We start from the raw sequence: 25,580 nt of genomic DNA, 5'->3' as shown, positions 1-25,580 counted from the left end.
GTTTGTTTGTACTGAGATCATTCAATGACAGCCATTAAATAACAATACAAATACATATTCTTATCTCTCAAAACCCCTTACTATAATTAAGTTCCCTTCTGTAGAGCTGCATGCTGTCTAGCGGCGGGTTATTGTTAATCCGCCGCGGAGCTTGTAGCCAAGGCTATTCCGACCAACCCCAACCCGCGAAACTGAACGACCCCAAGGCCGGGATGGACAGACAGACAGTCTGTACAGATGGATGGAGAATAAGTTGTTGGCCTCTCTCGGAACACTGACACTGAGGCTGCACAGGCAGATCTGATCTCCACTCACTCGCGTTAGGAAGTGGAGGATGTGTCGCCTCCCGCTGGCTCTTGATCCTTGTCAGTTTTCTTTAGTCTCCTCTCCAGCCTCCATGGTGGTGGTTGGCTGTGGCTGTTGGTGGTTCTATGCTCCCGCTTCGTAAGTCATGGTCCCGTTCACTTGCACCCGTTGTTATTGATTGCAGACCCTGGTCGCTACCGCTGTTAAAAGTAAATGTAGCTTCTGACGTCTTCTATGTCAGTTTAATGGTCCGTTGAACTTTCGCACACAAGCTTGTTGCTATCCTCCTGCTCTAACGCCATGAATGGCTCCCAAATATCGCCATACTCACCATAATGATTGACCCCAACTTTAACCTGGATCGAACCGCGCAAGCCCAGCGATATCCCAACATGGCGCACGGTGCTGGTGGCTCCCAGCGTGGTCCGGGCAAATCAGTCCGGATCACTTTCGGACCACAGGTCGACGAGTATATACCTTCCTCAAACAGTACTTCAACCCCCCTTTCTGCTTTTGAATCCGGCCGCCAGCGACCCCAAAAGAGCGACGGCGATCAGCTCCAGAGCAATGGACGCTCAGATTGCGCATCGAATGGGGCGCAGGCACCTTCTGGTGGCGACGGTGGAGCTGTGTCCGGGCGGAACCCAGTGTCTCCCTCACTCCGGGCACCTAGAAAGATACGCCCTACACCACCTCTTCTTGTTCGGGCAAAGAGCGAACACTACACATCGCCTGGAGTTGAGAACGGAGCAGCCCATGACGGGGATGAGGATTTCCAGTTAAGACACGGCTGGCATGAAGATTACACTTCTGGAGACTACTTGAAGAGCCTCACTTCCGTGAGTAATGCCATTTTCCACAGATATAGAATCTTAGGCGATTGGGTCGGCTTCTAATTTTATGCGTCTTAGACGTTCTTCATGTATTTCACGGAGAAGCGCCATGAAACCGGTGGGAGACCGAAAGACCCAGCCGGGAGCTGGCCTAGCCAGGACTGGCGCATGAGAGATCGGCTGAAAACTGTTTCTGCCGCGCTGGCTATCTGCCTAAATATTGGTGTGGACCCCCCGGATATCGTGAAGACGAATCCGACCGCGAAACTGGAATGTTGGGTGGACCCAACGTCTTCTACTACCGGCGCGCAGAACAAGGTGATGGAGCAAATTGGAAAGAAACTACAAGAACAGTATGAAACCCTCAGTCTTCGTACGCGTTACAAGCAATACCTGGACCCTGCCGTCGAGGAGACGAAGAAATTCTGTATCTCTCTTCGCCGTAACGCAAAAGACGAGCGGGTGCTCTTTCACTACAACGGACATGGTGTCCCCCTCCCAACTCAGTCGGGAGAACTTTGGGTGTTTAATAAGAATTATACCCAGTATATCCCCGATATCCTTATACGATCTTCAGACTTGGCTTGCTGGGCCAAGCTTGTTTGTGTTTGATGTGTCCCATGCTGGTAACATTGTCCACAACTTCTCAACATTTGTGGAAAAGCATGAGAAGGAGAACATCGAAATTCGCAAGAGGGATCCAAATGCCGCGATCCAAAACTACGGCGATTGTATTTTACTCGCCGCCTGTGAGAGAACAGAAACACTCCCAACCAATCCGGATCTCCCCGCAGACCTTTTCACATGCTGCTTAACGACCCCAATCGAAATAGCATTGAGGTTCTTTGTGTTGCAGAACCCTCTGCACACCAACATATCCATCGATGAGTTCAGGGTGCCGGGCCGCCTCCAAGATCGAAGGAGTCCTCTCGGTGAATTAAATTGGATATTCACTGCGATCACGGATACGATCGCCTGGAATACCCTGCCCAGACCGTTATTCAAGAAACTGTTTCGACAGGACCTCATGGTTGCGGCTTTATTTAGGAATTTCCTCCTGGCTGAACGGATCATGAGAGCCCATGAATGCCACCCAGTATCATCTCCCAAACTACCCGAAACTCACAACCATCCATTATGGCAAAGCTGGGATCTTGCCATTGAGATGGTCCTTGCTCAACTCCCGGCACTCATTGAGCATGAGGAAGGCAAGCGTCACTATGAATACCAACATTCGTCATTCTTTGCCGAGCAACTTACTGCGTTTGAAGTTTACCTTGCATCAGGACCAACAGAGAAGAACCCACCAGACCAACTTCCAATTGTATTGCAAGTCTTGTTGAGCCAGGCTCATCGCTTACGCGCATTAATCCAACTCAGCAAGTTTTTGGACTTGGGGCCGTGGGCTGTTCATTTGGCTCTGAGCATTGGTATATTCCCGTATGTTGTCAAACTTCTACAGAGCACTGCCCAAGAACTTAAGCCTGTCATGGTTTTTATCTGGGCTAGGATAATGGCCGTCGACCATACTGTGCAGAATGACCTGCTAAAGGATAATGGTATTCACTATTTCATTACAATCTTAAATCCCGCTTCGCCTATCCCTATAGAGAACGCAAGTGAACATCGTGCCATGTGTGCATTCATCGTTGCGATATTCTGCAAAAACTACCCTCAAGGCCAAAACGTTTGCCTTGCTCCCGAGCTCTTTGAAGCTTGTCTAACTCACTTGATGGATGCTGAAAACCCTCTTCTGCGCCAATGGTCTTGCCTCTGCTTAAGTATGCTCTGGCTCGACTTCCCTGAGGCGAAATGGGTTGGTATTCGGTGCTCTGCACCTCCGAGGCTCTGCGAACTCGCCTTAGACCCCGTTCCAGAAGTACGCGCAGCGATGCTGTATGCGTTGACCAGTTTCATTGGTATCCCCGATTTGACCGACCAGGTCGCTCAGATCGAAGAATCTATTGCTCTCACTGTCATGCCCATGGGTTCCGATGGCAGTGTCCTAGTAAGGAAAGAACTATTGGTTTTCCTGTCGACCTTCGTGAAGAGATACCAAAACAAGTTCCTCGTCGTTGCATATGAACAGATGCTTGAAGAACGACATTTTCTTTCACATCAAACGCCCGCTAACAAAAATGATCAGCCGGCTCCATTCCAGTATGAGAGCAGAGTATCTCATGACACTGTGTTTGGGTCAATATGGAAACTTGTTCTCATGCTTTCTGTCGACCCACATCCGGAGGTCGCTCAAGATGGAGACACCATTGTTGATTATATTCACAAATCTCTATTGGAGTCTCCAATGAGAGGATTAGCTCAGGCAGCCAAAGACGATATCCTTAAGCTACACGGTCGAGTTCAAGTCGGTAAACTTAGACACGTGGAACTGGATGATTTGAATGGAACGGGGCAGAGGACACCACAGGCTCCGTCTAACACGGCATCAAAATCTGAGGGATACTTGTCACTGGGCTTGAGAAAAACAGCCAGCGTAGCTGCGTCCTGGAAAAATCTTGCCTTGGGCTTATCAAGTACCACTGGTCGACCTGCATCGCCAATGAAACCCCTTGCGATGACAAGCCGCGTTCCCATTACACCACGGGGTCGGGCACCTGCTGAGTGGACTCGACCGCCTGAAGTGAATGATCAGCCAGTGACATCGGGATCGTACCGTAAAGCACGTATCCCGCTCTCTCGTGGCTTTCGGCCAAGAGATGTCAAAGCTAGCCCTGTCATTCCTTTGAAAAGCGATTTTTTGGACTGGTCAACTGAAGTAAGTTATGCCCATTTTCCATCAATAATTTTCTCTATTGTTCTGTTGGTTAGTCGCGCACCTCTATTTTCTTACACACTACGGATAATAGTACTTTCGCGAGCCGCAAATGAAACCGAATGAATCAGATGAACCTGGCAGCGCAGATTACAACGAACGCCTCTGGCGACGCGGCAGAAATGAGAAAATCATAGCTGAAACTCAGCCGCTCAAAGAGAAAGCAGGAACTAGCAAGTGGGATATTTCTACCTCACTTCTAAACAATCAGACTCAACCGGTCAAGATGTGTTTTCATCAGTTTGAGGACTACGTCGCGGTAGCTGATGATAGAGATACTGTTTGGTAAGCCCCGCTAATAATCATGGCAAACGTCCCGAATTTTACTAACACGAAACCAGTATCTGGGATTGGCAAAGTCATTCGCGTCTCAGCCGTTTTTCTAATGGCAACCCAATAGGATCGAAAATTAACGAAATTCGATTCATCAACGAAGACGACCAAGCGCTTCTGATGACAGGCTCCTCAGATGGTGTTTTGAAACTATTCCGCAAGTACGAATCGGAATCGGATGTTGAGATTGTAACAGCCTTCCGTGCTCTGCCCGATTTGGTCCCCAGCAACAGAAATGCGGGACTGGTTTTGGACTGGCAGCAGGGCCAAGGGAAGGCGCTCATTGCTGGCGATATTAAGGTTATTCGCGTCTGGAACGCGGCCACCGAAATTTTCACCAACGTAGGTTCTATTCCCGCGGTGCAGATTTATTGTCTGTAGCAAAGCTCTAACTTGCCTCAAGGACATATCTGCTCGTTCGGGTTCCTGCATAACCTCTTTAACATCAGATCAAGTCGCGGGACATATTTTCGTCGCTGGATTTGGTGATGGTGCCGTTAGAGTATTTGATCAACGCTTAAAACCGACAACAGCGATGGTAAAAGTGTGGCGAGAGCATAAACAGTGGATCACAAACACCCATATCCAGCGTGGCGGAGTCCGAGAATTGATATCTGGTAGCCGAAATGGTGAGGTTCGACTGTGGGATTTGCGCATGGATTCATCGATAGGTACCATCCGCGCCACCAAAGACACCTTGCGGACGTTGTCTGTGCACGAACACGCTCCAGTATTCGCGATGTAAGTTTCTTAAGCTGCTCTTCTAAGTTGTGCAACACGATACATGTCCTTCGTTTTCAGTAACACACTCTGACATTTGTTGCTCACTAGTGGCACCAATCGCCATGAGGTTAAAACTTTCAATACCGATGGCACTTATCTCTCCACCTACGAGCCTCATGGTAGTTTTCTACACCCAAACCGATCCTCACCGATCGTAAGCGCCTCCTTCCACCCACACAGGGCCATCCTTGCCTGTGCAGCTCTGAACGATAACCATATCAATTTTGTATCATGTTAAACAGTCCAGGTCTGGTCTGGCTCTCCACGACCGCGGAATTTGTTCATTAGCAGCTTTCTTTTTTCTTTTTTCTTTTTTCTTTTCTTTTTTTTTTTTTCACTCTACGTCTTCATCAATTTAATTTTCTCTGTTGACTGATGACAATTACTCCTGTTGAACATGACATTTTTCTCCAAATATTAACCCCTTATTTTTAGCTGCTGATGAAGGCATGTCATTAAGGCGAGGGAGGGCAAATTATATTGTACCCCAAGACCAATTGTAATACTTTACCCCTTATCATTTTTTGTATTTTTTTTAACGATATTTTAACTTGGAAACAGTATCCTGTATTCTTTTACACTATGACGCTGTTCTTACTTTACCCGTCGTGCGCACTCGAAACTTGCATTATGCTTACTTATTCTGGAGGGTGATTTTAATTTTCCTTCTCCTTTTCTTTTCTTTTCTTTTCCCCAAGCACCTAGCTATGGAGGAATGGTGGAAGCAATGTTTATCATTATTTTTGCCCTTTGCCCTGTAACTCCTTTCAACTAGATCTATACATGCTAATATAATCCCGGTCAGAATATTTCCCGCCTCTCCCCATGTTCCTTTCCAAAACTGCTGCTCGATTGTGTTGATGAAATCATTTTGCAGTTGAGAAAATAATCTCAGCATTCCCCCTTTTCCCCGACTACTTATCTCATCTTCTTTACTCTGGCACAAAGGTTCTGATGGCGAATTGTAAGAATTGGTTCATCCAGTGAACAACACCTCCGCGCTACTTTCACTCCCCATCCCATCTCTGAACACGATCCCCATGTTTGATTACGAGAAGAAATCCGATTCCTCTTTTCGCCTAAGTAGTCAAAAAGGGACAACCCAAAAATTATAAATAGCAAAGGACACTTGACTGAATACTGTGGTGGGACTCTATTAAACTAGGTATCGAGTTACAAGCAGTCCTTTAGCAAATCCAATTCCGCTCCTGTGAAAAAATCACATCCAGTTTCCTAGCACCAACCAGAGCCAAAACCCGTGTTTAATCAAAAGCAAAAACACAAAAAAGCCCTTTTAACTATTAGCTAGGGTTTACCATTTGCTTAATAATCCTACAGCGCCATTCTGTATGTCCATAACAGTAACATGTTTCATGTTTGCAGCAAGGAGACCCGTTCGAGAAACATACGAAATAGTTATCTATGCTGATGTGTTCCCAAACGTAAAGCCAAAGGAAGAACCTTTCCAAGCACCAGCAGAGTCCTTTTACCAATTAAAAAAAAAAAAAAGAAAGAAAGAAAGAAAAGAAAAGAAGAAAAGAAAAGAAAAGTTGCCAAACAAACCAGCAACCCCTACCCCCCCCCAAAAAAAGACAAGTTAAAACTCTCCTTCCTCGGACTCCTAGACACATTGTTATCCTGACAGTCCCAATTCTCCTCTTGACCCCCTCTCTAACCCCTCGCCTCCTCATTAGCAAAAAGCAAATCCTTCGGCAAAAGGTGGTAGGGAGTGGGCAATCTCTGCACGCCAGTGAGAGGATCGCTATCAAAGAAACTCCGGGAACCATCATGCGTATGCTCATAGCAGTGTTCGGGTGCAGACCTAAAGTTCGCAAAACCCTTCTCCTGATTCGAGCCATCCAGAGTGTAGGCATGTAGATTGGCAAGGACGTTTCCAACGACAACAGTTCCCGCTTCAGCCATACCCGGCCGTTCACCAAGACGAAGTGGAATCTTCGCAGCTTCCTGGTGTTCAGCCTCTTCCCGTGCCATCTCAACAATACGCTCGCGGAAAATATCTTCTCCGCGTTTATCAGTGTGGAACCAGATATTGGACTGGACGAGTCTCGATACGGGATATTCCCGTTCAGACGGAGTTTTGTAACAAGGAAACTGTTGTAGTCCTGGCGGGATTGGTAACCCCGGAGGGGCGAACTTGAAGTTGAACCTTGATCGTTGTGAAGTAGTTGTTTTGGTGAACGGTCTATCATTTCCGACTGCGTCTCCAAATGCTACTGCAAATGCCGAGCTCACTTTCGTCAGACCATGGGGAGAGGTATATATTAAGGGCATGGAGGTTGACGCGAGGAAGAGTTCCTCCAAATCTCCTTGTTGCTGTCCATCATTAGGCGTACGCTGGGCTTGAGGTGTTGCTTCGCCTTTTGTTGGAGCCGCATCTTGGCGGAGGGTAACTTGGGAGATTTGTCGGAATTTTGGGGGAAGCGGTGAGGTATCATTAACGACTCTACCGTTGACCTCATACGAATTTCGAACGGGATTCCATGTGCGCGTATATTGAGAATCCGCTGGCATATTTTCCAGATATCGAGCGATTTCAGATAGATTCGCGTCTGGTCGTCCCCTATAATCCAAGCGTGGAGGGGTGATATTTCCTGGAATTTGACGGGAAACTGGTGGCCTAACAGAAGTTGGTGACTGGGATGATTGTGAAGTCGAAGCAATCATCATCTCCCTTTTCTCTCGAAACTTTTCTACCGCCGTACCTACAATCGCTGTTTCAGAATACATGGCGGCAATGGAGGAGTACTGGGTTGGGCCAGGGCCGTCCGCAGGGTAATGAATGTTGCCGTTTTCTCTAATCATGGATGGTGACAGCATGACATAGCTATGATCGATGTGATAGTTTTCCTGGTCATATATAGTTCCAGGGCCTGCAATCTCTTGGTAGTACCCGTTACCTGATCCAAGGGGCGTCTGGGGGTTGCTTTGGGCTTCTTTGAAAGGGTTACACATGGGGTTAGGGGTGCAATCACCAGCCTGGAGGTCGTTTGCCTCTGTCATATTGTACTGTAGAGCCCTCAAAGACTGCTTTTCTTCGTGTTTTGTAGGTGTCATATCCTCAGGCACCATCACGCGCGGGCCAGCTTCTGGAGTGACAAATTCCATCGGAAGCATGGGAGGTTCTCTGATAGGAGGTATCACTGAAGGTCGAGAATCATGGTGAGGGACATTGGCACTTAAGGGTTGTTGATAGTCCTGTTGATAGTCCTGAAGATAATTTTGTGAAGAGTGTCCGAGAGTGCCCATAGGCCCCTGATGCCCCTGATGCAGCTGTTGGCCTCTTCCTCGAGACCAGTAAGGGACGCGATTGGGCGAAGTATGAGAGTAGGCGTAATAGTTTGTCGCTGGATGCATCATTGGGGAATTTCGGTATGGGTGGTGGCCCATTACGGCACTGGCATGATAATATCCAACCGGTCCCCTTGGGATATTGTTGTGTTGGCGTCGAGGCATTTCAGAAGGGGCCTCGTCCAGCTCTTCAACACTAAACGGTATCCACGGTTTCGAACCTTTGTTTCTGTTATGAGTTCGAACAACGAGTGATCCTAAGGAGACAGGTCTCGAGGAAAGAAGGCTGCTAATATCGTCAGATTCTGAGCTTGACTTCCTTGACTTTGATGTCCGAGAATGGGTCTGAGCGGAAGGCAAGCCACGCGATGTATTTTCAGAACTGAAATTGTTTTGACGCGCCTGTTGGAAGATCGCTGTGTTGGCTGCAGCAATCTCTGCAGCAGGTGACCTCGAACGGAACCAAATGTTGGAGTCGGTCTTCGTGACAGGAGGAGGTGAGAGACAAATAGTTGGAATCCCTGCTTTGTTAACGGTAGAAGAAGTTGAGGATATGAGAGGGACAGTCTTTGAGGTGTGTGTTGTAGAGGAAGAGGTGTTGGCATCAACAGATTGTTTTGTGGGTTGCTCTGCAGAACAAACCAACACTGAATGTGCTGATACTGACATAGTTGCTGTGCCAGCCTGCTTTGTTCCCTCATTCAAGAGTGAAGTAGCATTGTTTCTTATAGTTGTTGAGACAGCGGTAAATGAAACAAGAGATCCAACCTCTGCACCACTGCTCCCCTGAACAGGCTCACTACTATTATTACTATCACCATTGCTATCGTTGACATAGATGCCAGAGACCACAAGCTCAGCGTCAACCTCAGACTCAGACTTAACAGATCCAGCGGTTGTTTTGCAGGTGACTATGCTCCCGATCTTGGTAATGGACTTCTTTCGTCGAGACCGGGATCCTGTAGGTGTTGTTGCACCTGTCAGTCTCATCCAAACACAACAGAAGGAGAATGCTGACAGGCCAATTCTAGGTTCGGAGGAGAAGCCAAGTACATACTCCGATAGGTCTTCATGGGATAAAGCGCCTCCATTACAACTCCAACGCCTGCAGAAAGCTGCGGGGACGACCAAAACGTCGCAGAGATCCGGCCGTGCGGCAATCTGGTGGTGAAGAGCTCCTCTGCTGTTGTGTGCACATTCATTCCCCTGAGGGAGGAAGGTCGGGGGGCTGCTCACGTGCCGCAGCAGGAAGGAAGACTCAGGGTTCTGTCGCCGCAGAAAACTGGAGAACTGGAGGAGAGACTCTACGGCTTCGACAGCGGAAAAACATTGGATGGTGTGTATATATGGTATCGGCTTTGGTCTCCCTTGGCTTGCTGGCAGAGAATACCGGGACAAGAAGAGGTCACATATAACCAACTCTTGGGCTCTTGTTTTCTTATGAGTGGCCTGCTGATAAACCGTGCTTGTCTATAGCACAGGCTCCAGCTCATGCACTCTCTAGAAGGCTCCAGGCCAGGAGTATACGAGAAAGTGAAGTCCAGCTTCATTTGGACATAAAGAATCATGATTGTAATGTTACGAAGACAAAGTGAATGATTCTTCGCTTGAGATAAAAAAGCCCAAACAGCTAAGACTTGGGTTGGACAATTACAAAAACCAACAAAAAGGAAAAGGTATTCGCAGCACCAATGTGGAGGACGTAATGAAATGCCTTCCACGGCTAAGATCTGAGGCAAGAGAGCAGAAGGAGGAATATTTCCTCCCAGAAAAAGGGATGCCCTGCATTCTAGCAGGGCAAAGGCTTATCTGAGGACTGGCAGTTGGATGATATCCCGCCCTTGATAACTTCTGTTCTATACGGGAAATAATAATAGTAACAGTAATAATGATAATTCACTCGTGTGTACTATGAACGCGTTTGAAGCACATTTGAAACAAGGAAGAGAAAGAAGCAGAGAATATAGGCTTCTGTGTGGGACACCCGAGCAGAGAGTTGAGAAGAGAGATATGATTGATACCCAGGAGATCTGCTGGCTTGTCGGGTCTCAGTTTGGCTCAGCAGCAGCATGGAAGATTAATGGGCAAAGCCCTGAATGCTTCGTCGAAAAAGGCGCCGTCTCAACCTTTCCGAAAGTTCATAGAGGGGGGATTGATAACGGTATTTTTCGTAACAGAATTACAGGTCTTGCGAACACACCGCAGAGCAGGATGGCTGTGTATTAAATGTATTGTACTGTAGTAACCACTTTACAAAGATCGATCCGTTGGATGAATCTTTTGAAGCAGCGTGGAAGCTAGTTACGAATAACGGCAACTGAATGGTTGAATCAAACTCCCGCCGATTAATTAGGCAACATAATGAGCACATGTTGTAGAAAGTCGATTGAGATATTATTATTATACCAACGAAGACGCTATATAAAGCGACAGTTTATCACAACACCGATCATCAAGGTCGCCATACCACCCCACCCTCCCATGTTCAAATTGGTTGGGAGTGCAAAAGATTTGATAGTTAACAAAGCATATTCAAATTAAGAATCTATATAGTAAGATTAATAGCCTAGGCAGCACCAGATCCATATTCCTTCAGCGAATCACGGGTCTTCGTTCCATGTCGATGCGCATGATCGTGTGGATGGTCATCATGGGCAACATGGGGAGGTCCAACGTGCTTAGCCATCACGCTCGGGGGCACCTGAGCCGCGTCCGTTGGGTCCTTGTAGTCAAGTCCAGTTTGGGAGCTAAAAAGAGAAATTGCCGAAAGAATGAGAAATCCGTTATCTCCAGGGCTGGGCGGGCTCAACCTTACTGGTGGGTTGCGTTGCCGCCAAATGTGCGGCTGCCGTTGAGATCCGAGTCGACTCTTATTCGTTGCAAAAATTTTGTTAGAGGTTGTTGGCGTTCGTGAAGAGAGCAAGAAGGGAGTTTCTCTTCTTCTCTGCACTTACCTCGGATCCAGTTTATTCGCGATATTCGAGTCGTGAGGGCCAGCCGTGTGACTTGCTGCTCCTGATCCGACGGTTGCACTTGTTAAGTTTGTGCCTCTGTTGATGTCAGAGTCGAATCTTTTTCGATTGACATGTTTGTCAGCTGCTGCTAGCACATAGTTATACATAAAAGATATTCTCCTTTGAACTCACCGTGGATCCATTTTGTTCGCAACGTTCGAGCTGTGAGGGCCAGCTGTGTGTCCTGAACCGACCATTCCGTGGGATCCAGTAATGCCATGAATGCCATGAGTATGGGTAGTGCAATGAGTGCCGTGAGTGCCATGAGTGCCGGTAGTGCCATAGGCTCCTCTACCACCGCGATCAGAGTCAACTCTTGTGGAGCGAATCAGCAGATTGGTCTCAAGAGATCAAGCCTCCTTTCTATCTCACCTTGGGTCAAGCTTGTTTGCAACATCTGAGCTACGAGGACTAGCTGTGTGAGTGCCAGTGGCGCCAGTAGTACCAGTCGTGCCATAGGTACCATGAGTGCCGGTAATGCCTCGGCCATCACGATCAGAATCAACCCGTGGGTCTAGCTTGTTTGCAATATCTGAGCTGTGAGGACCTGCCGTATGCCCTGCTGTTCCTGAACCGGCCATCCCGTGGGTGCCATATGCTCCTCTGCCATCGCGATCAGAGTCAACCCTCGGGTCAAGCTTGTTCGCGACATCCGAGCTATGTGGACCTGCTGTATGTGTATTTGATCCTGCGGCAGCAGTTCCATGGGTGCCATATGCACTTCTGCCGTCACGGTCGGAGTCGACTCTTTGCAGGATGCATCAGCTAATTGATCTTAAGAGAGAAGGTCGCTTTGTGCCACTCACCTTGGGTCGAGTTTGTTCGCGATATCTGTGCTATGTGGCCCCGCGGTGTGGGTGGCTCCAGCCCCTCCCGACCCAATTCCACCGCTACCAAGCGGGCAAGTGTGTCCCTGGTCGTGGCCACCGAGCTTTGTATCATATCTGGAGAAAATATATCGTTAAATCTGTTCTGTAACTACAAAACATTCCTTTTGAGGTTTGAGCCGCCTTACCTATTATCCGCCGTGCTCATTTGGCTGGCATCTACAGGTCGGACCGTCTGACCCAACCCTGAAGTGCCTGCGCCAGTTCCATGGGTTCCATGGTTAGTTCCAGTCACACCACCGTGCGAAGAACCAGCAGCTCCATGCTTTCCGTGGCCTATACCAGGAGGGTCAGCTCCAATGCACCTTTTATAACAGTGAAACGGGAAAGAAAAACGAGGACCCGTACCGGTAGTGGAGGATTGGTTGTGGGTTGTTGAGTGACTATGCCCCGTCACCACGTCCTTAACTTTCTGTGCGATGCCTGACATGATTAATGGAATAGGTGAACTCAATTCAAATGGATGTAAAGGTATGTAGGGTTCAATGGAAGTTTTAGCTTCGAATAAGTAGTTGTTTAATCAAATATATAACAGTTGATTCTATTTTTTATAATTTGATAAAGACAGGAGAAAAGAACTTTATCAGGACCCCGACGGAGCCTTATATATTTGAGATTTCCCGCTTAACACTCAATGTCCAACTTCAGGGAAATATGCAAGCATCTTGGCAAATTATCATAATCTACATCTTGGACACCATCGAAATAGGAGCCAATGTGTCAGAAACTCCATGAACAAGATGCGGGAGATGTAGCGAGTCAGATGCTGTAATGATGACGGCAGTGGTCTGCCATCGAATGGAAATGAAGCCCAGGCTTTCAGTGCCCGCAGATGGCAAATCGAAAGGGTGCTTGTGGGGGGAAACTTGATTTTTACTGTCCCCCAATGACCCATTTCGACGTAGTTCCCTGAATCCCTAGATCCCCTTTCCATATCGTTCACAGTTGATGGATGTTAACATCGGGTTGTGACGTCATATTTACTTAGTTATGTCAACAATAAAACTTCAAACTTTTGCCATAACTACGATCTCCGCAGCTTGGTGCCAAAGCTATTTCTAACCGAACGGATATAAGTCTCGCAGACCTGTTTTTGGGTCAACAACAAAATCAATATCAAAATTAAATATATGTTCAAGTCTGTTCTCTTTTACGTCATTTTTATGATATTCTGGTCTCAGGGTCTGTGAGCAGAAAAGTTAACCATGCCTGTACTAGAACCTCGTAACTCCGCTTCCCCTGTCTACAAAGATCGAAGAAAATGGAAGTGACCGTCCGCCAAACCTCTCCCATATCTGCCGCTGGGCTTCTATCCGCACATCGCTATGGAGGCCAGGGAGCAATGGACTTACATCTGAATGTTATCGTTTTAAGATTGTGCTAACACATTCCTCCCTTGGCTACAACACTTAGTTTGAACATGGGGGTGCGAATTTCTTCTGACCAAACCTTCCGAAGAACAAAGGGTTCTGTCTCCTAGCCGTGTCTAGCCCTCTTTGAAGATCAATGTCTCAATAGGTTCCGCGTGAATGGGGATGGAAATGCAAGGGATCAAAAAAAGATAAAAATAAAAATAAAAATAAAATTTCCGGCTTTGTGTCTCCGCTTCGGCGTTTTCCTCAAGTTTTGAAAAGTTTTCTCGAGTAGGAAATGAGGAACCTAGTTCAATGAAAACGATGTCTATAAATGATAGAAAAAGTCGAGACTCAGATTGTTTTTTTTTTCAACTTGCTATCGAAAATTTGTAGTACAGCGGAGATGGTTAAATGACATCTCAAGTCAATAGTCCTGATACTCTTGGCAGTGAAATAGCTGAAAGGCAAGCTTCAAGAAAGACATGCTCCCATTGGGATGCGATGAACCACCGGCTCCCCTCTGTGCCACAACTCCCCATTGTCAGAGTCAGCTTTTAAAGGGGCAATGCAGCTGAATGGGGGGTTGTCGGAGAGTATTTTCTAACAATTCGGAGCTTTCTTGAAACGCTAGTTGAGCTTCTGCCGTCACCTGCACGGAGCTAATTGGTGAGTCTGCCGTTAGAAATAAACAAGGTGTAAAAAAAGCTCAAATGTTGTTGGTCCAACAAAAAAAAAATTAAAACAAAAAATAAAATAAAATAAAAAGCACAGGAGATTTAAAAGGTTTGGACGCTGCCGGAATCGAACCGGCGACCCCGTCAATGCGAATGACATATTATACCACTAAACCAAGCGCCCAAGCTTACGAGAGATGAGGGCCTTCAGATTCATCATTTTGACACTTTTAGCTTTGGAATGTGAACCGCTGATATCGGAATCAGATTCCGGAGCTACCTATAGCCACGCAATTAAATGTTATGCTTTCTGTAAAACAAGAAGCTCAGTGGTCTCAAGGCCTATCTAGGGCATTTGGTTTGTTGGGGGGAAACAGACCGCTTCAAACTACTTCTTCCCAGTACCTGTGTCACAAGCCAAAATATTGTCACTGTCAAAGTACCTAAGCTAGGCACCGATGGAATGTAACAACTCAACGTCGCTAAGCGGAGAGCAACCAATCAGGAGCAGCCAAAGTATGGTCTTGGCAACTCTATTTCGGACGTTGAGAAGTCAGGTGACCCTGCCTTAATCTTGGCATGACCCAAACTCAGTCTGCACTTCATTTCTTCTATCTTCTCTTATCCCTTTTGTCTTTTTTCATTCTGTCGTCCGTACGTGTGTGCATTTCACGTCTGTTTGTTGCAATTTTGCTGGCTGCCACCTTTGTCGATGAGCGGCTGTTGGCCTGCCATATGACCTCGTGGATCGGTCCTTAGAATCTTCTGTTTCTCGAGCCTTCCCCCTCCCACCATCCATCGTCATGCGTCCTCCTCGCCTCATCCTGCTGCTGGCTTGCCTTATTTTCCTCCCCATTCTCCTGACCACCTTGTCACTCCTTTCAGCACATCCACGGCATGCCTCTAATTCTCAATCCTCTGTTTCAGGGGTCGGGCGTCTAAAGGCACTCTTCTCATTCCACGCGCCTGCCTCACTATTTCCGCCTACTGCGATGATAAGTCTAACAGATGATAATTCGACCTTTTTCCTGGCTCGACCTGCAGCGTTCGGGCCTGCCTTACCCAATGCCGGACTGAGTGGCCAACTGTGGATTGGCAGCGGATTTGGTGATGATGCCCTACGGAAGGGAGGAATAACTACCGGGGCGGAAGGCGAACTTGGGTGCTCTGATGTTCCCGGCTGGGAGGAGAGTGACAAAAAACCTCACAAAATGAGTGGTTCTGATGGGGAACCCAAAAGGCTTACTTCAGGAATCAAGTCGGAAACAAGTAGCAACGATGCCGGGAAAGTTATCGATAAACGAGTCGATGAACATCCTTTCAATCACGCTGGGCTTGGTGGTAAAGGGGATGGTCCATCCAAGGATGATGGAACGGATGATCACCTGCATCATCCACTCCCAGAGTCCGGATCCCCTTCTCCCCCAGACGCGGATAAAACCAAGAAATTAGAACATGCTGATATCCAGTCTCTGCAAGAGAGTGCGGAGATTCGAGGGAAAATTGTCTTGTTGAGCAGAGGCGGTTGTGGGTTTTTGGAAAAGGTTAAATGGGTTCAACGAAGGGGTGGCATTGCGTTGGTTGTAGGTGATCATACAAGAGGCGGTGGACTGGTGACCATGTACGCTCGCGGAGACACTTCGAATGTTACAATTCCCGCCATATTTACGTCTCATACCACGGCCCATCTCCTCTCTTCACTTATCCCACCAGAAATTCCAGGCGAGCCCAACTCCTCAGAAGATCCCTCGAAAGTCACACCAGGGGATAAGTTGGACAAGAATTCAAAAATCGACAAATCTCCATCAGCCACAATCACTGCCTCGAAACCCACCTCTACCACAGACTCCAAGTCCTCTCCAAAGAAAGGTTTCTTGAACTCTTTATTCTCTTTCATTGGTCTTGGGCATGACCACGCATATCCTTGGCATCTCCAGGAAGATAGTCGTCGTCCACCAAGCAGCGGAAATATTGACTGGGTCATGCTTGATGAATTCGATAAAGAAACCCTTCCGAACTCCAAGAAGGCGGCACAGAATCGCCAGGGGAAAGCAGCCGGAGCGGGCAAATCATCTGAATCCGCCCAGGGGAGTAACGATGACTTCGTCATTGGGGTTCAGGATTGGCGTGATCCAGACCTTGTATTAGCGGGTAAAAATAGCAACTTGCACAAGTCCACTTCAAAACCAAACACCACCGGCTCAAAGAAAAAGGATGCTGATGCTGTACGCGGCGACAGCAAGCCTGGTCACGGCGGTAATGGCCTTAAGGGGGGTAGCATAACTCCGGGCAGCGGTGAATATGCTCCCAATGATAAATCAACCAACGTTAAGGGGACTGGAGGCGGTTCGAACTCTCCATCAGTTGCAACAAACTCGCGGCCTGGAAATTCCAATGAAGGTTCGCATTGGTGGTCTAACATGTTTGGTTGGAGCGGAAGAAGCCATGGCGATGGCTCATCAACCTCCCCAGAGGACAAGAGTAAAGGACAAAGTGCCAAAAATGCCAAAGCAACTACAGACCCCATGCACAAATTTTCGAAAGAGAGCGGCAAGCACCAGGATCACGAAGGTCTTTGGGTAACCTTGACCCCAACGAGCATGTCTACCAGTCCCTTTTTCGACACACTTCTCGTTTTAGTGGTCAGCCCTTTAATAACTCTAACGGTGGTTTACGCTCTGCTTTTGCTTCGCTCTCGTATTCGACGCCGCCGCTGGCGTGCACCGAAAGCAGTAGTTGACCGACTACCCGTTAGGACATACCATACAATAACTTCCATGCCCTCATCTTCGTGCAGTCCTCATGCAGCTTCTTCTGAAGCTTCATCTCCTTCATCACCTCTGCTATCCCATTCTCGGCCGCGATCTCCACGCCCACGACAGCGCTCTCAGACTACCTCTGGAATTGTAGCTGCTTCGTCGCATGACGCCACAAATGACTCACCATCAACCAGCGCCGAGAAATCAAATTCTGGTTCTAGTCTATGGCGTCGAAGATATACCAGCAGACAAGTCGAATGTGCTGTCTGTCTTGAAGAGTATATTGATGGACAGAGCAGAGTAATGAGCCTCCCTTGTGGCCATGAATTCCATGCAGAGTGCATGTAAGTATTTCCTACCCCCGCCCCGTTCACTCCTCAGTTCATTATTCAGATTCTGACTGTCTGCCTTCCAGCACCCCCTGGCTCACCACACGACGACGTACCTGTCCAATATGCAAAGGTGATGTCGTTCGTTCACTGGGCCGTCGATCTTCTAGTCCTCAACGGTCCGGACATCCCGAGCGAATGTCAGAGGATATGCAAGCCCGCATTGCTGAAACTCGCAACGATTCTCCGTCCGCAGCCGTTCCCTTGGATTATGTCCCAGATGATATTGATTCTGACCTAGAGCAAGGAGATAACTCCACGACATCTCTGCTCAACAATTCCCAGAACTCCAGTTCCCAATCCAATTGGAGCAATCTCGCGTCTTTACGCCTTTTTGCCCTCAGGGGTGATTCGATGTGGCATCAAACACCATCCCGATCCGATCGAAACCGTTAAATATCAACATCCTCCATTTAAGCATCACCTTCCCCCCCCCCCCCCCCCCCCCCCACATTGACGGAGCATCCAGCTTCATATCCCACTCCCTTACAGGCATAATTTCCAGCCTCTCCTTTGTTTTGTTAGGTTTAGTGAATGTTGGGAGGCTACTGGAGGAGCGGATTACATTTGGCGTTTTAGGCGTTATTGCAAAAATGAATCATATTTGCTTTAATACTCAAGGCTTTGTAAGATGGGAGGATTAATCGCCAATATTATGTTTGCTCCTTTTTTGTTGCGTTGTCTCAGTCGTTGATATCCTAGTTGAGGGATTGATTCTTTTCAAATTGGGTCCATCCCAAATTATAAATAACTTCTTGACGGGGAGTGTGGGCTGCCTACAGTTCAACTGTTGTTGCTCAATCCTATGCTTTCCTTGAATTCTTTTATGGCGGTTGAGGAGAGAAATAGCTTTGCTTGGTCTTAGTGTCCATGGAGGCATCATGCCTGGCTTTGGTAAATCATCAACATTAACTGAAATCTGTAAATACAAGTTTTCTAGATATTACCTCCAAGGTTCTTCCGCGCCGGCTTGGCTTAGGTCACCTGAGTGACGTCATCTGCAATCTCTAAGCTACTCTATATATATCAAGCATTTCGAGATTTGACGTCGTTTATTTAAGCATATCTTTTAAATCAAAGTATATAAATCTTGGAATAACCATCCAACCAACCCATGGAAGGTAGATATGATAATCTAGTCTCCCCTTACAAATCACCCAACTTGACTGAAAAGTCAACCTCTTGAGCCGGGAAGAGCCTCACCACTTTCATATAACTATATCTATCCATCATGGCAGACAGGCTCAAAGCTCTGTTTATGAACGAGGTCAATGATCTCAAAGTGTTTCTCACAGAAGCAGCCAGATCAGGCACATACTTGTACCCCTTCCAGGTGTGCGCATAGTTCTCATTTCCCATTGCCAAATGACAACCCGTCTTCAACACACTGGAGTGGTGCTGTACAATAACTACATTGATGCTAACAGAACATGCCAGGGAATCCTCTATTTCTTCTACCACCGCTCTCTCTGGCAGCCCCTCATATCCAAGATCGGCCCAACAATCACTCTCGGCCTCGCCGTAACCACCACAATGTTCTTCTTCACCTACATCCCCCAAGTAGCCATCTTAGCCTTCACCAGCGGACCCCTTGCCCCATTTTCTGCAATCCTCCTCGTGCTCAGCGAGAGCTCCACAATCACAAACTACCTCTCACGCAGCTTCATCCTCCGAGATTCCCTCGTTGATATCTTCGACGGCACGCTGGTTGCACGCGGAGAGACGGCGCTTGTCGCCGAGGGCCGACAGATCAAGGGCAGCACTGCATCAGATCCTGTAGCACGGCTGGGAGATGTGATTCGTAAACCGACGAAGGTATTCTCGTTGTCGTCGATGATGAGGTCGTTGATGTATTTGCCGTTGAACATGATTCCGGTGGTGGGAACGGTGTTGTATGTTATTTCTCAGGGGAAGAGGTTAGGGCCTGTGACACATGAGAGATACTTCCAGTTGAAAGGGTGGGATGGGAAGAAAAGGGAAGCGTGGGTGTCGGCTCACAAGGCTGCGTATACAAGGTGAGAACGAATCTCTTAGAGAGCTATTAATCCAGTTCCTTCTTGTCTTTATCTGGTCATCAAGATGGGACTAACAAATGTGCTCTACTTTCCACCCCGTATACAGTTTCGGGGCAGCGGCGTTTGTTCTGGAAATGGTTCCCTTTGCATCTCTGGCTTTCTCATACACCAACACGGTTGGCGGGGCACTTTGGGCTTCCAACCTTGAGAGATCTATTTACAAGGCACCCACCATGGATCAGACGAAAAAATTGGAGTAGAGTATGGATCGTTTAAGCCGCATGTTCTTTCTTTTATGTGCATTCGTATTGGTAACCTGCGAATCTTAACATACTTAATTTGGGATGTTTGGATAGGTCTATTTAGCATGACTAGTTATCGTATTCGTGCATGACAAAGCCAACGACAGCGCAATTCTGTGACAGGTTAGCAAATTCAATTCAATGTAAAAGTGATCCCACGGCCCTCCACTTGTCTTCTCAAAATGGCTGAGTACCATCTCCTCCTGGACCAACTGCCCTAAAGAAACTGGCCATTCTCCCACTCAAAACTAATTCAAGCAGTTCCCAGCTTAATGCCACCAACCCACCACCCATCACTTGTTCCCTCAGCCCTATTCCACTCCACATATCCAAAACTAGTGGCGCGAAGGATCGACACCCGGAAGCTCTCTAATTTAGGCGAGTATTTCGATCTTAAAGCCATATCCGTAGCGGACGGAAACACTTTTTCCAAAATCGAGAGGGTAGTTCCTGAGGGTCTGACGAATTGGAGAAGAAAGATCCCTAAATAATATTGTCAGCGCTGTAATTAACGGGTAAGCAGGTAACTAAAGGAAACGAACCTCCTTATCAAATTGATCAATCATTAGGAACACCAACAACCTCTACAATTTCCAATTCCGCGCCTCCAGACCCATTCGCATCCCCGTGCAACGCAAGGACTATTTTCTCCTTCCAATCCACAATCGGCTCCACAAGCACACTGACGCTCAAAACACTTATTTTTGTCTGAACAACCATGATTTAAATCTCACTGATCAGTGTCAAGGGTATATATAGTGTTGATTCCAGCAGTTTCAGGGCAGCTGGGCCCGGGCCCAGATTCCGGAGAGAAAGAAAGTTCTTGTTGGTCCTCTTCCCGATTATCTATCTCCTCTCGATGTCCAGCCACCCTCACCACCAGTCAATTTCCTGACAAGAACCTCCGTCTCCGCATTCGAGTTAAGAAGTGGAATGACCCCCTCAGACTTTTTGCCTGGAATCGGATTCCCTTCCTCCTCATCCTTATCCGCGGGGTCATGCGGAAGGTCACCATTATCGCCTGTTGCCGGATTCACCGATGGAGGTGCATTTAAATTAAACGAAACCGCCATTACGAAAGGTCCTAGCATTGCAGGGAGCTCATCGCCAGGGATATGACTAAGAAAATCCTTATCGGAATGGCCGCGGTACGTATAAGATATCTCCAAGAATCGCGCAACTTTGGCATGTCCCCTTCTTCTTTTTCGGTGTCATAGGGGTTATTCATGCGATGCAAATCTCCGAAAATCGCGCCATTCCCAGACATGAACCCCTTACGACAGAATACATCAAGAATATGTAATCCATTCTTTATTGTTGTCGTCATCTCACTTTTGACACCAGCAAGCATGTCGTTGAAGAACTCCCCCCCCCCGTCTTTTCTTAATTCACCCCATCAATAAGTTAGCTGTATCCAGTCAATGACCTCAAGTTTGGCAGCTGTGATAGGAATGGAGCCGCGTAACGTAGGGAGAAAAGCTCTAGGGTGAGAGATTCAATCCCAGTCGGTAGGGATCAGGGGATAGCGTCTTCAATCAGGGCAGGTTTTGTTAAAAAGTCAAGTAGTCAGGCAGACTTATATCGGACGCCAGAGTCAATTTCTGGAGCTTACACGCTTCCGGTGGAAAGACAGGCGGTTGAAATGACTGAAAGGGGATCTGTGCTCCTGTAGGAAGCAGGTCTTTCTTGCTGGGAGTTTGAGAATCCATTGCTCGCACTGATGTAGTTGTGTGATATACGGAAGGTCAGTTTCGAGCAGTTCCAAGTATTTTAATATTGCCTGGTGCATGATAATGAATCTCTGTGAGGACGGATGTACAGCATCATTAATCTCCCCTTCATATCCTCTTTGTAATTTTAAATCTTCCCTACTAACAAAAACATCCTTTAATTCATCCTGACTTATCAATGCTGGGTATCCTCACCACCACACATGAAATCTAAAAGCGGCCCGGAATGTGCGGAGCAGCCAGCAGCAGAGAAATACAGGAAAAATCCGGCTCAGGAACGAAGAATCCATGTCATTATAGTGGAGTGTCGGAATCCATCATCCATGGTTGTTTGCCCGCTTCGTGCCTTGGTGTTTGGAGGAAAAGTTGATGTCGGACGTGAGCGGGGGACAGTTAACGATGCAGCCTTTGGTTGGCCAATACTCTCTGGGATTGGCCCTCCATTAAATTCCATTGGTTAATCCCGAGCATTAGAAATGCGGGAAAATGAATTCTGGGGGGTTGGGCAGCAATGCGAACCACAGATCCAGGGGTGGTTACCAAAAAGCCTTGGATTATCCGGAAAAGGCGGAATTGGTACAGAGTAACAGAATGAATGGTATGAAAGGTTCAGCAAAGATAGATTTCTTCTTCCATGCCTGGCCTTATCCAGGTTGCTGCTCGCATCATTCATTCGAAATTCTCATGCTTGGCTATACGTCTCTTCGAAATATTTTGCGCAGCCCTAACGAGTGACAATGTTCCCAAAATACAATACAATCTACAACCTGGCTATAACCTAATCTTTAATCCCACCGACGTCCATGTCCTTGGACTCCCCTTCTCCCACTCCCTTTTCCTGCTCGCCCTTATCCTTACCGTCTACCCCCTTCCCTCCCTTTTCTTTGTCTTCAGTGCGACCATCCTCCTGCTCTCTCCTTCTCCTTCTTATCTCCCCTATCACTATCTTCCCTTTCCTTCTCCCCCTTGTTCTCATCTTCCGTGTCCTTATTGTTGCCATCCTTGGGACTGGCTTCACATTTTCCAGAATAGCAGGTTGCAATACCGCAATGTCGTGATGAAGTTCCACAGAATCCGCTCGTTGAGCAACTGGACAGAGTGTCAGTTAAACTAGCCAACTTCATTCATTCTCGATAAAAATTGTAGTGGATAGGGAATGTCGAGGAACCAAACTCATTTATCTTGAAGAAATCCATTATTTCACTTACCACTCTCCAAATGTGCTCCCCACACATGTCATATTTCCTGGAAACTTTGGACCACAAGTTCCATCCAAGCTCACGCCACCCAGTGAGGTATCACAAGCACCCGAATAGCAATTTCCATAGCCTAAAAGTATGTGAGCGCTGGACAATGTGCAGAAATAGGTCTATAGGTGGCAGAAGAGGTGAAGATTGCGTACCACACCAGCCGGGCCCGGTGCCGCAATAACCAGAGGTGCTACAACAATCGCCAAATTTTGAGCCAACACAAGTCCTGTTAGCGGGGAACAGGGGCCCACAAGTTCCATCAAAGCTTATCCCGCTCGTGTCTTTCTGGCAAGCGCCAGAGAGACAGTTCCCGAGACCTAGCCATCATCAGCTCTCAGAATACATAAATTTAATGCCCATGAAAGGGTTTATCACGAGCCCATACTTACCACACCATCCAGGTCCTGTCCCACAAAAGCCATTGATGCTGCAACATTCGCCGAAACTAGATCCGGTACACGAGATATCGGGACTGCACTTTCCGTCTAAACTAATCTTTGATGTGCTATTATCAGGGCGCCCTGTTTCCTTTGGCGGGATGGGACTGACAGAGGTTGGATCCACGGGGATCGGACTTCTGGTAGGACCATCAGCAACATCACTTGGAGGAGTGGTGCTGGGAATAGGGCTGTCTGGAGCTGGACTGGCAGGTTTAGACTCTGCAGGACCGCCATTTTCGGGAATGGAGTCGTCTGGGATTGGATTAGTAGGTGTAGGATCAATCGGGACATCTTCTTCTGGAATCGAGTCATCGAGACTACAAGGTCCACATCGATTGTTTGAATTGCACTACAAAATCATGGGAGTTAATAGAACGCAGTATTAAGCTTCAGACTTTGAGTCTTACACATCTAGACGACGTTTATTAGCATCACCGAACAACTGTTTCAGATGATATAAGAAACTCACGAGCCAAACTCTGATCCCTCACAAACAGTCCCATACTCCTCACCACAGTTGCCATCTTCGGAAATTGGATACGTTTCAATAGGACCTATGCAAATCGCATGGTCTACCCATAAGTTGGAACAGTCCCTATCTAGCTGTATCGCCAACTCTAATCAGCAAATTCAAAATATAGAAACACTAACTTAAAGCCAATATCATAATCGTTGGATCTAACCTGCGGATTGAGTCTTCTAAGGTCATGGAAAGATATTCCCCTAGAAATTGTAAGACAACCGATTTTTAACGAATTTTGATCAATGTCTAACCAACTTACAAGTTTAACGAAATCGACATGCACTTTGGAATATTCTAATTAGAAGACATTTGTTTTAGAAGCACTCTTTGGGAGAACAACTAACCGTATCACCAGCAACCACGTTATAGTAGTAAGTACACTCCCCGATAGATCCTGGCTGAGTTGGCATAGGTGGGGTGGCTACGGGTATTATTAGTCCTAAATCTGCGGTAGGAAAGAGAGTGAACTGATATCCTACCAGCGTTTTCATAAGGATTTTCTGCTCGTTTTCGAACGGACGTGGGGGTTTCATTCTCTCCAGAAGGTTCAGGAATCGGAACTGATGAGTCTGGAGAGCAGACATCTTTCATTTTAGTGAACTGGTCAAACAGATACTCCGCGAATTTCCCAGGAGAGAGGAATGGAGAAAGCAGTCGTTGTCTCCATATCAGCATAAAGCATTCACTGCAAAACTGTAAAAAAAAAAAAGTTAGTTCCTCTAGCATTGCAGCCGGCACAAGAAATTTTCAACGCTTACCAAATCCTCGCTGTACATATTGGTCACAGACATCTCTTCAAAGTCAGGAGTCGCGGCGTCTATCGTCAAGATTTGTTTTTCGCACTTGGGTGGAGGATCGTCGCCATAACACAGGTCGGCGCCCCATCTTCTATCGTCAGAATCTCAATTCCATATATGAAAGTATCCTCAGGTGGAAAGAGCTCACTCGACATTGGCAATACCCTCCCAGCCTTGGGATTCCAGAAAACACCAATTATTAAAACTACTGCCAGTTAGAATTATTGCATGTCACTTGAAGGACGAAGGGTTCATACCTGTCTTGCAGACAAGCCATATCATAACCAGCGACGTACTTCAGAGGGATCGTATAAGGATCAATGAAACGGCCATTGGTGACAAGCTGATCACTGGAACATTGAATATCGACGTCTGAGAGCCAAGATGTAAGAGCCTTTGAGCACTCCACGGTACATAGCGAAGTTACATTATCCCTAAACCAGACTATTTAGTTGCGGTATGTCAGCAAGTGCATAAATATTAGAGGAAATGAAGGATAAATTAGGGTAGGTAAATACATTCACCATCAGCACCATTTGCTGCCCGAGCCGCATTTGCAGCATCACAGCCGACAGTTTGGTTCCTTCATCCGTTAACACGATCTCAATCCAGAGGGGACAGGAATGAGCCGAACATACAAGGCAGACAAGCACCGGGTGGATAGACCAAGAGTTTCTGCGGCCGTAGCTTCATCGTAATTGGCGTAGAAATTGAATTCAGCCAGCGCATACTGCAGCGATGCCAGACCAAAAAGTCGCAGTATAAACGACTGCATTGCGACAGTAAAAATGCCGGAAGATGCTGTTACAGCACAATAAGAAAATTATATGCTAAGAGTGATCCGAAGATAAAAGGTATACACGGAAGAAGCAGTACCTCTTGGGGGCAATCCTTGTTATAAGTGTTTTCTAGGATATGTTTAAATGCAAGATGAACGAGTTTCTAGGAGAAAACGAGGCTGCTTGAGAAGAGCAGGAAAAAGGAATAGGAAAGAAAATACAGAATGGAAACATCAAAAGATAAATAAACAACATGGATCTGTAATGCC

At 47.1% G+C, this 25,580-nt stretch overlaps 8 protein-coding genes and 1 non-coding gene across 9 annotated transcripts; 3 read left to right on the top strand and 6 right to left on the bottom strand.

Annotated features, from left to right (window-relative positions):
- Positions 1-641: 641 nt before the first annotated feature.
- On the top strand, positions 642-5,326 carry PADG_11885 (ubiquitin-binding TORC1 subunit KOG1; the record flags this gene model as incomplete). Its single annotated transcript, XM_010762806.1, has 7 exons — positions 642-1,145; positions 1,218-1,663; positions 1,686-3,915; positions 4,007-4,257; positions 4,314-4,647; positions 4,709-5,046; positions 5,137-5,326. The coding sequence occupies 7 exons, from the start codon at positions 642-644 to the stop codon at positions 5,324-5,326; spliced, it is 4,293 nt and encodes a 1,430-aa protein (XP_010761108.1).
- Positions 5,327-6,759: 1,433 nt separating this feature from the next.
- Positions 6,760-9,599, bottom strand: PADG_05158 (uncharacterized protein; the record flags this gene model as incomplete). The annotated part of the gene is made up of 2 exons (XM_010762316.1): positions 6,760-9,356; positions 9,455-9,599. 2 exons carry the CDS (start codon positions 9,597-9,599, stop codon positions 6,760-6,762), a joined length of 2,742 nt encoding a protein of 913 aa, XP_010760618.1.
- Positions 9,600-10,963: 1,364 nt separating this feature from the next.
- On the bottom strand, positions 10,964-12,728 carry PADG_05157 (uncharacterized protein; the record flags this gene model as incomplete). The annotated part of the gene is made up of 8 exons (XM_010762315.1): positions 10,964-11,144; positions 11,213-11,266; positions 11,352-11,447; positions 11,544-11,702; positions 11,784-12,158; positions 12,218-12,355; positions 12,427-12,574; positions 12,647-12,728. 8 exons carry the CDS (start codon positions 12,726-12,728, stop codon positions 10,964-10,966), a joined length of 1,233 nt encoding a protein of 410 aa, XP_010760617.1.
- A 1,711-nt stretch (positions 12,729-14,439) lies between these two features.
- Positions 14,440-14,511, bottom strand: PADG_11884. Its single transcript has one exon. It is a non-coding gene; the product is annotated as a tRNA-Ala (tRNA).
- Positions 14,512-15,130: 619 nt separating this feature from the next.
- On the top strand, positions 15,131-17,871 carry PADG_05156 (uncharacterized protein; the record flags this gene model as incomplete). Its single annotated transcript, XM_010762598.1, has 2 exons — positions 15,131-17,430; positions 17,502-17,871. The coding sequence occupies 2 exons, from the start codon at positions 15,131-15,133 to the stop codon at positions 17,869-17,871; spliced, it is 2,670 nt and encodes an 889-aa protein (XP_010760900.1).
- An 835-nt stretch (positions 17,872-18,706) lies between these two features.
- Positions 18,707-19,750, top strand: PADG_05155 (uncharacterized protein; the record flags this gene model as incomplete). Its single annotated transcript, XM_010762597.1, has 3 exons — positions 18,707-18,808; positions 18,913-19,490; positions 19,597-19,750. 3 exons carry the CDS (start codon positions 18,707-18,709, stop codon positions 19,748-19,750), a joined length of 834 nt encoding a protein of 277 aa, XP_010760899.1.
- Positions 19,751-20,045: 295 nt separating this feature from the next.
- PADG_05154 (uncharacterized protein) lies at positions 20,046-20,512 on the bottom strand (the record flags this gene model as incomplete). The annotated part of the gene is made up of 2 exons (XM_010762596.1): positions 20,046-20,275; positions 20,368-20,512. The coding sequence occupies 2 exons, from the start codon at positions 20,510-20,512 to the stop codon at positions 20,046-20,048; spliced, it is 375 nt and encodes a 124-aa protein (XP_010760898.1).
- A 122-nt stretch (positions 20,513-20,634) lies between these two features.
- Positions 20,635-20,865, bottom strand: PADG_05153 (uncharacterized protein; the record flags this gene model as incomplete). Its single annotated transcript, XM_010762314.1, has 1 exon — positions 20,635-20,865. One exon carries the CDS (start codon positions 20,863-20,865, stop codon positions 20,635-20,637), a length of 231 nt encoding a protein of 76 aa, XP_010760616.1.
- Positions 20,866-22,412: 1,547 nt separating this feature from the next.
- On the bottom strand, positions 22,413-25,307 carry PADG_05152 (uncharacterized protein; the record flags this gene model as incomplete). Its single annotated transcript, XM_010762313.1, has 12 exons — positions 22,413-22,611; positions 22,731-22,851; positions 22,925-23,089; positions 23,162-23,561; positions 23,708-23,815; positions 23,896-23,935; positions 24,060-24,156; positions 24,215-24,428; positions 24,494-24,623; positions 24,790-24,976; positions 25,057-25,115; positions 25,171-25,307. 12 exons carry the CDS (start codon positions 25,305-25,307, stop codon positions 22,413-22,415), a joined length of 1,857 nt encoding a protein of 618 aa, XP_010760615.1.
- Between the last annotated feature and the right edge of the window lie 273 nt (positions 25,308-25,580).

This window comes from Paracoccidioides brasiliensis, assembly GCF_000150735.1.
Source record: "Paracoccidioides brasiliensis Pb18 unplaced genomic scaffold supercont2.6, whole genome shotgun sequence".
Classification (NCBI taxonomy): Eukaryota; Fungi; Ascomycota; class Eurotiomycetes; order Onygenales; family Ajellomycetaceae; genus Paracoccidioides; species Paracoccidioides brasiliensis.
Note: the sequence above shows the minus strand (reverse complement) of the source record. Positions and strands in the feature narration are given on the sequence as shown.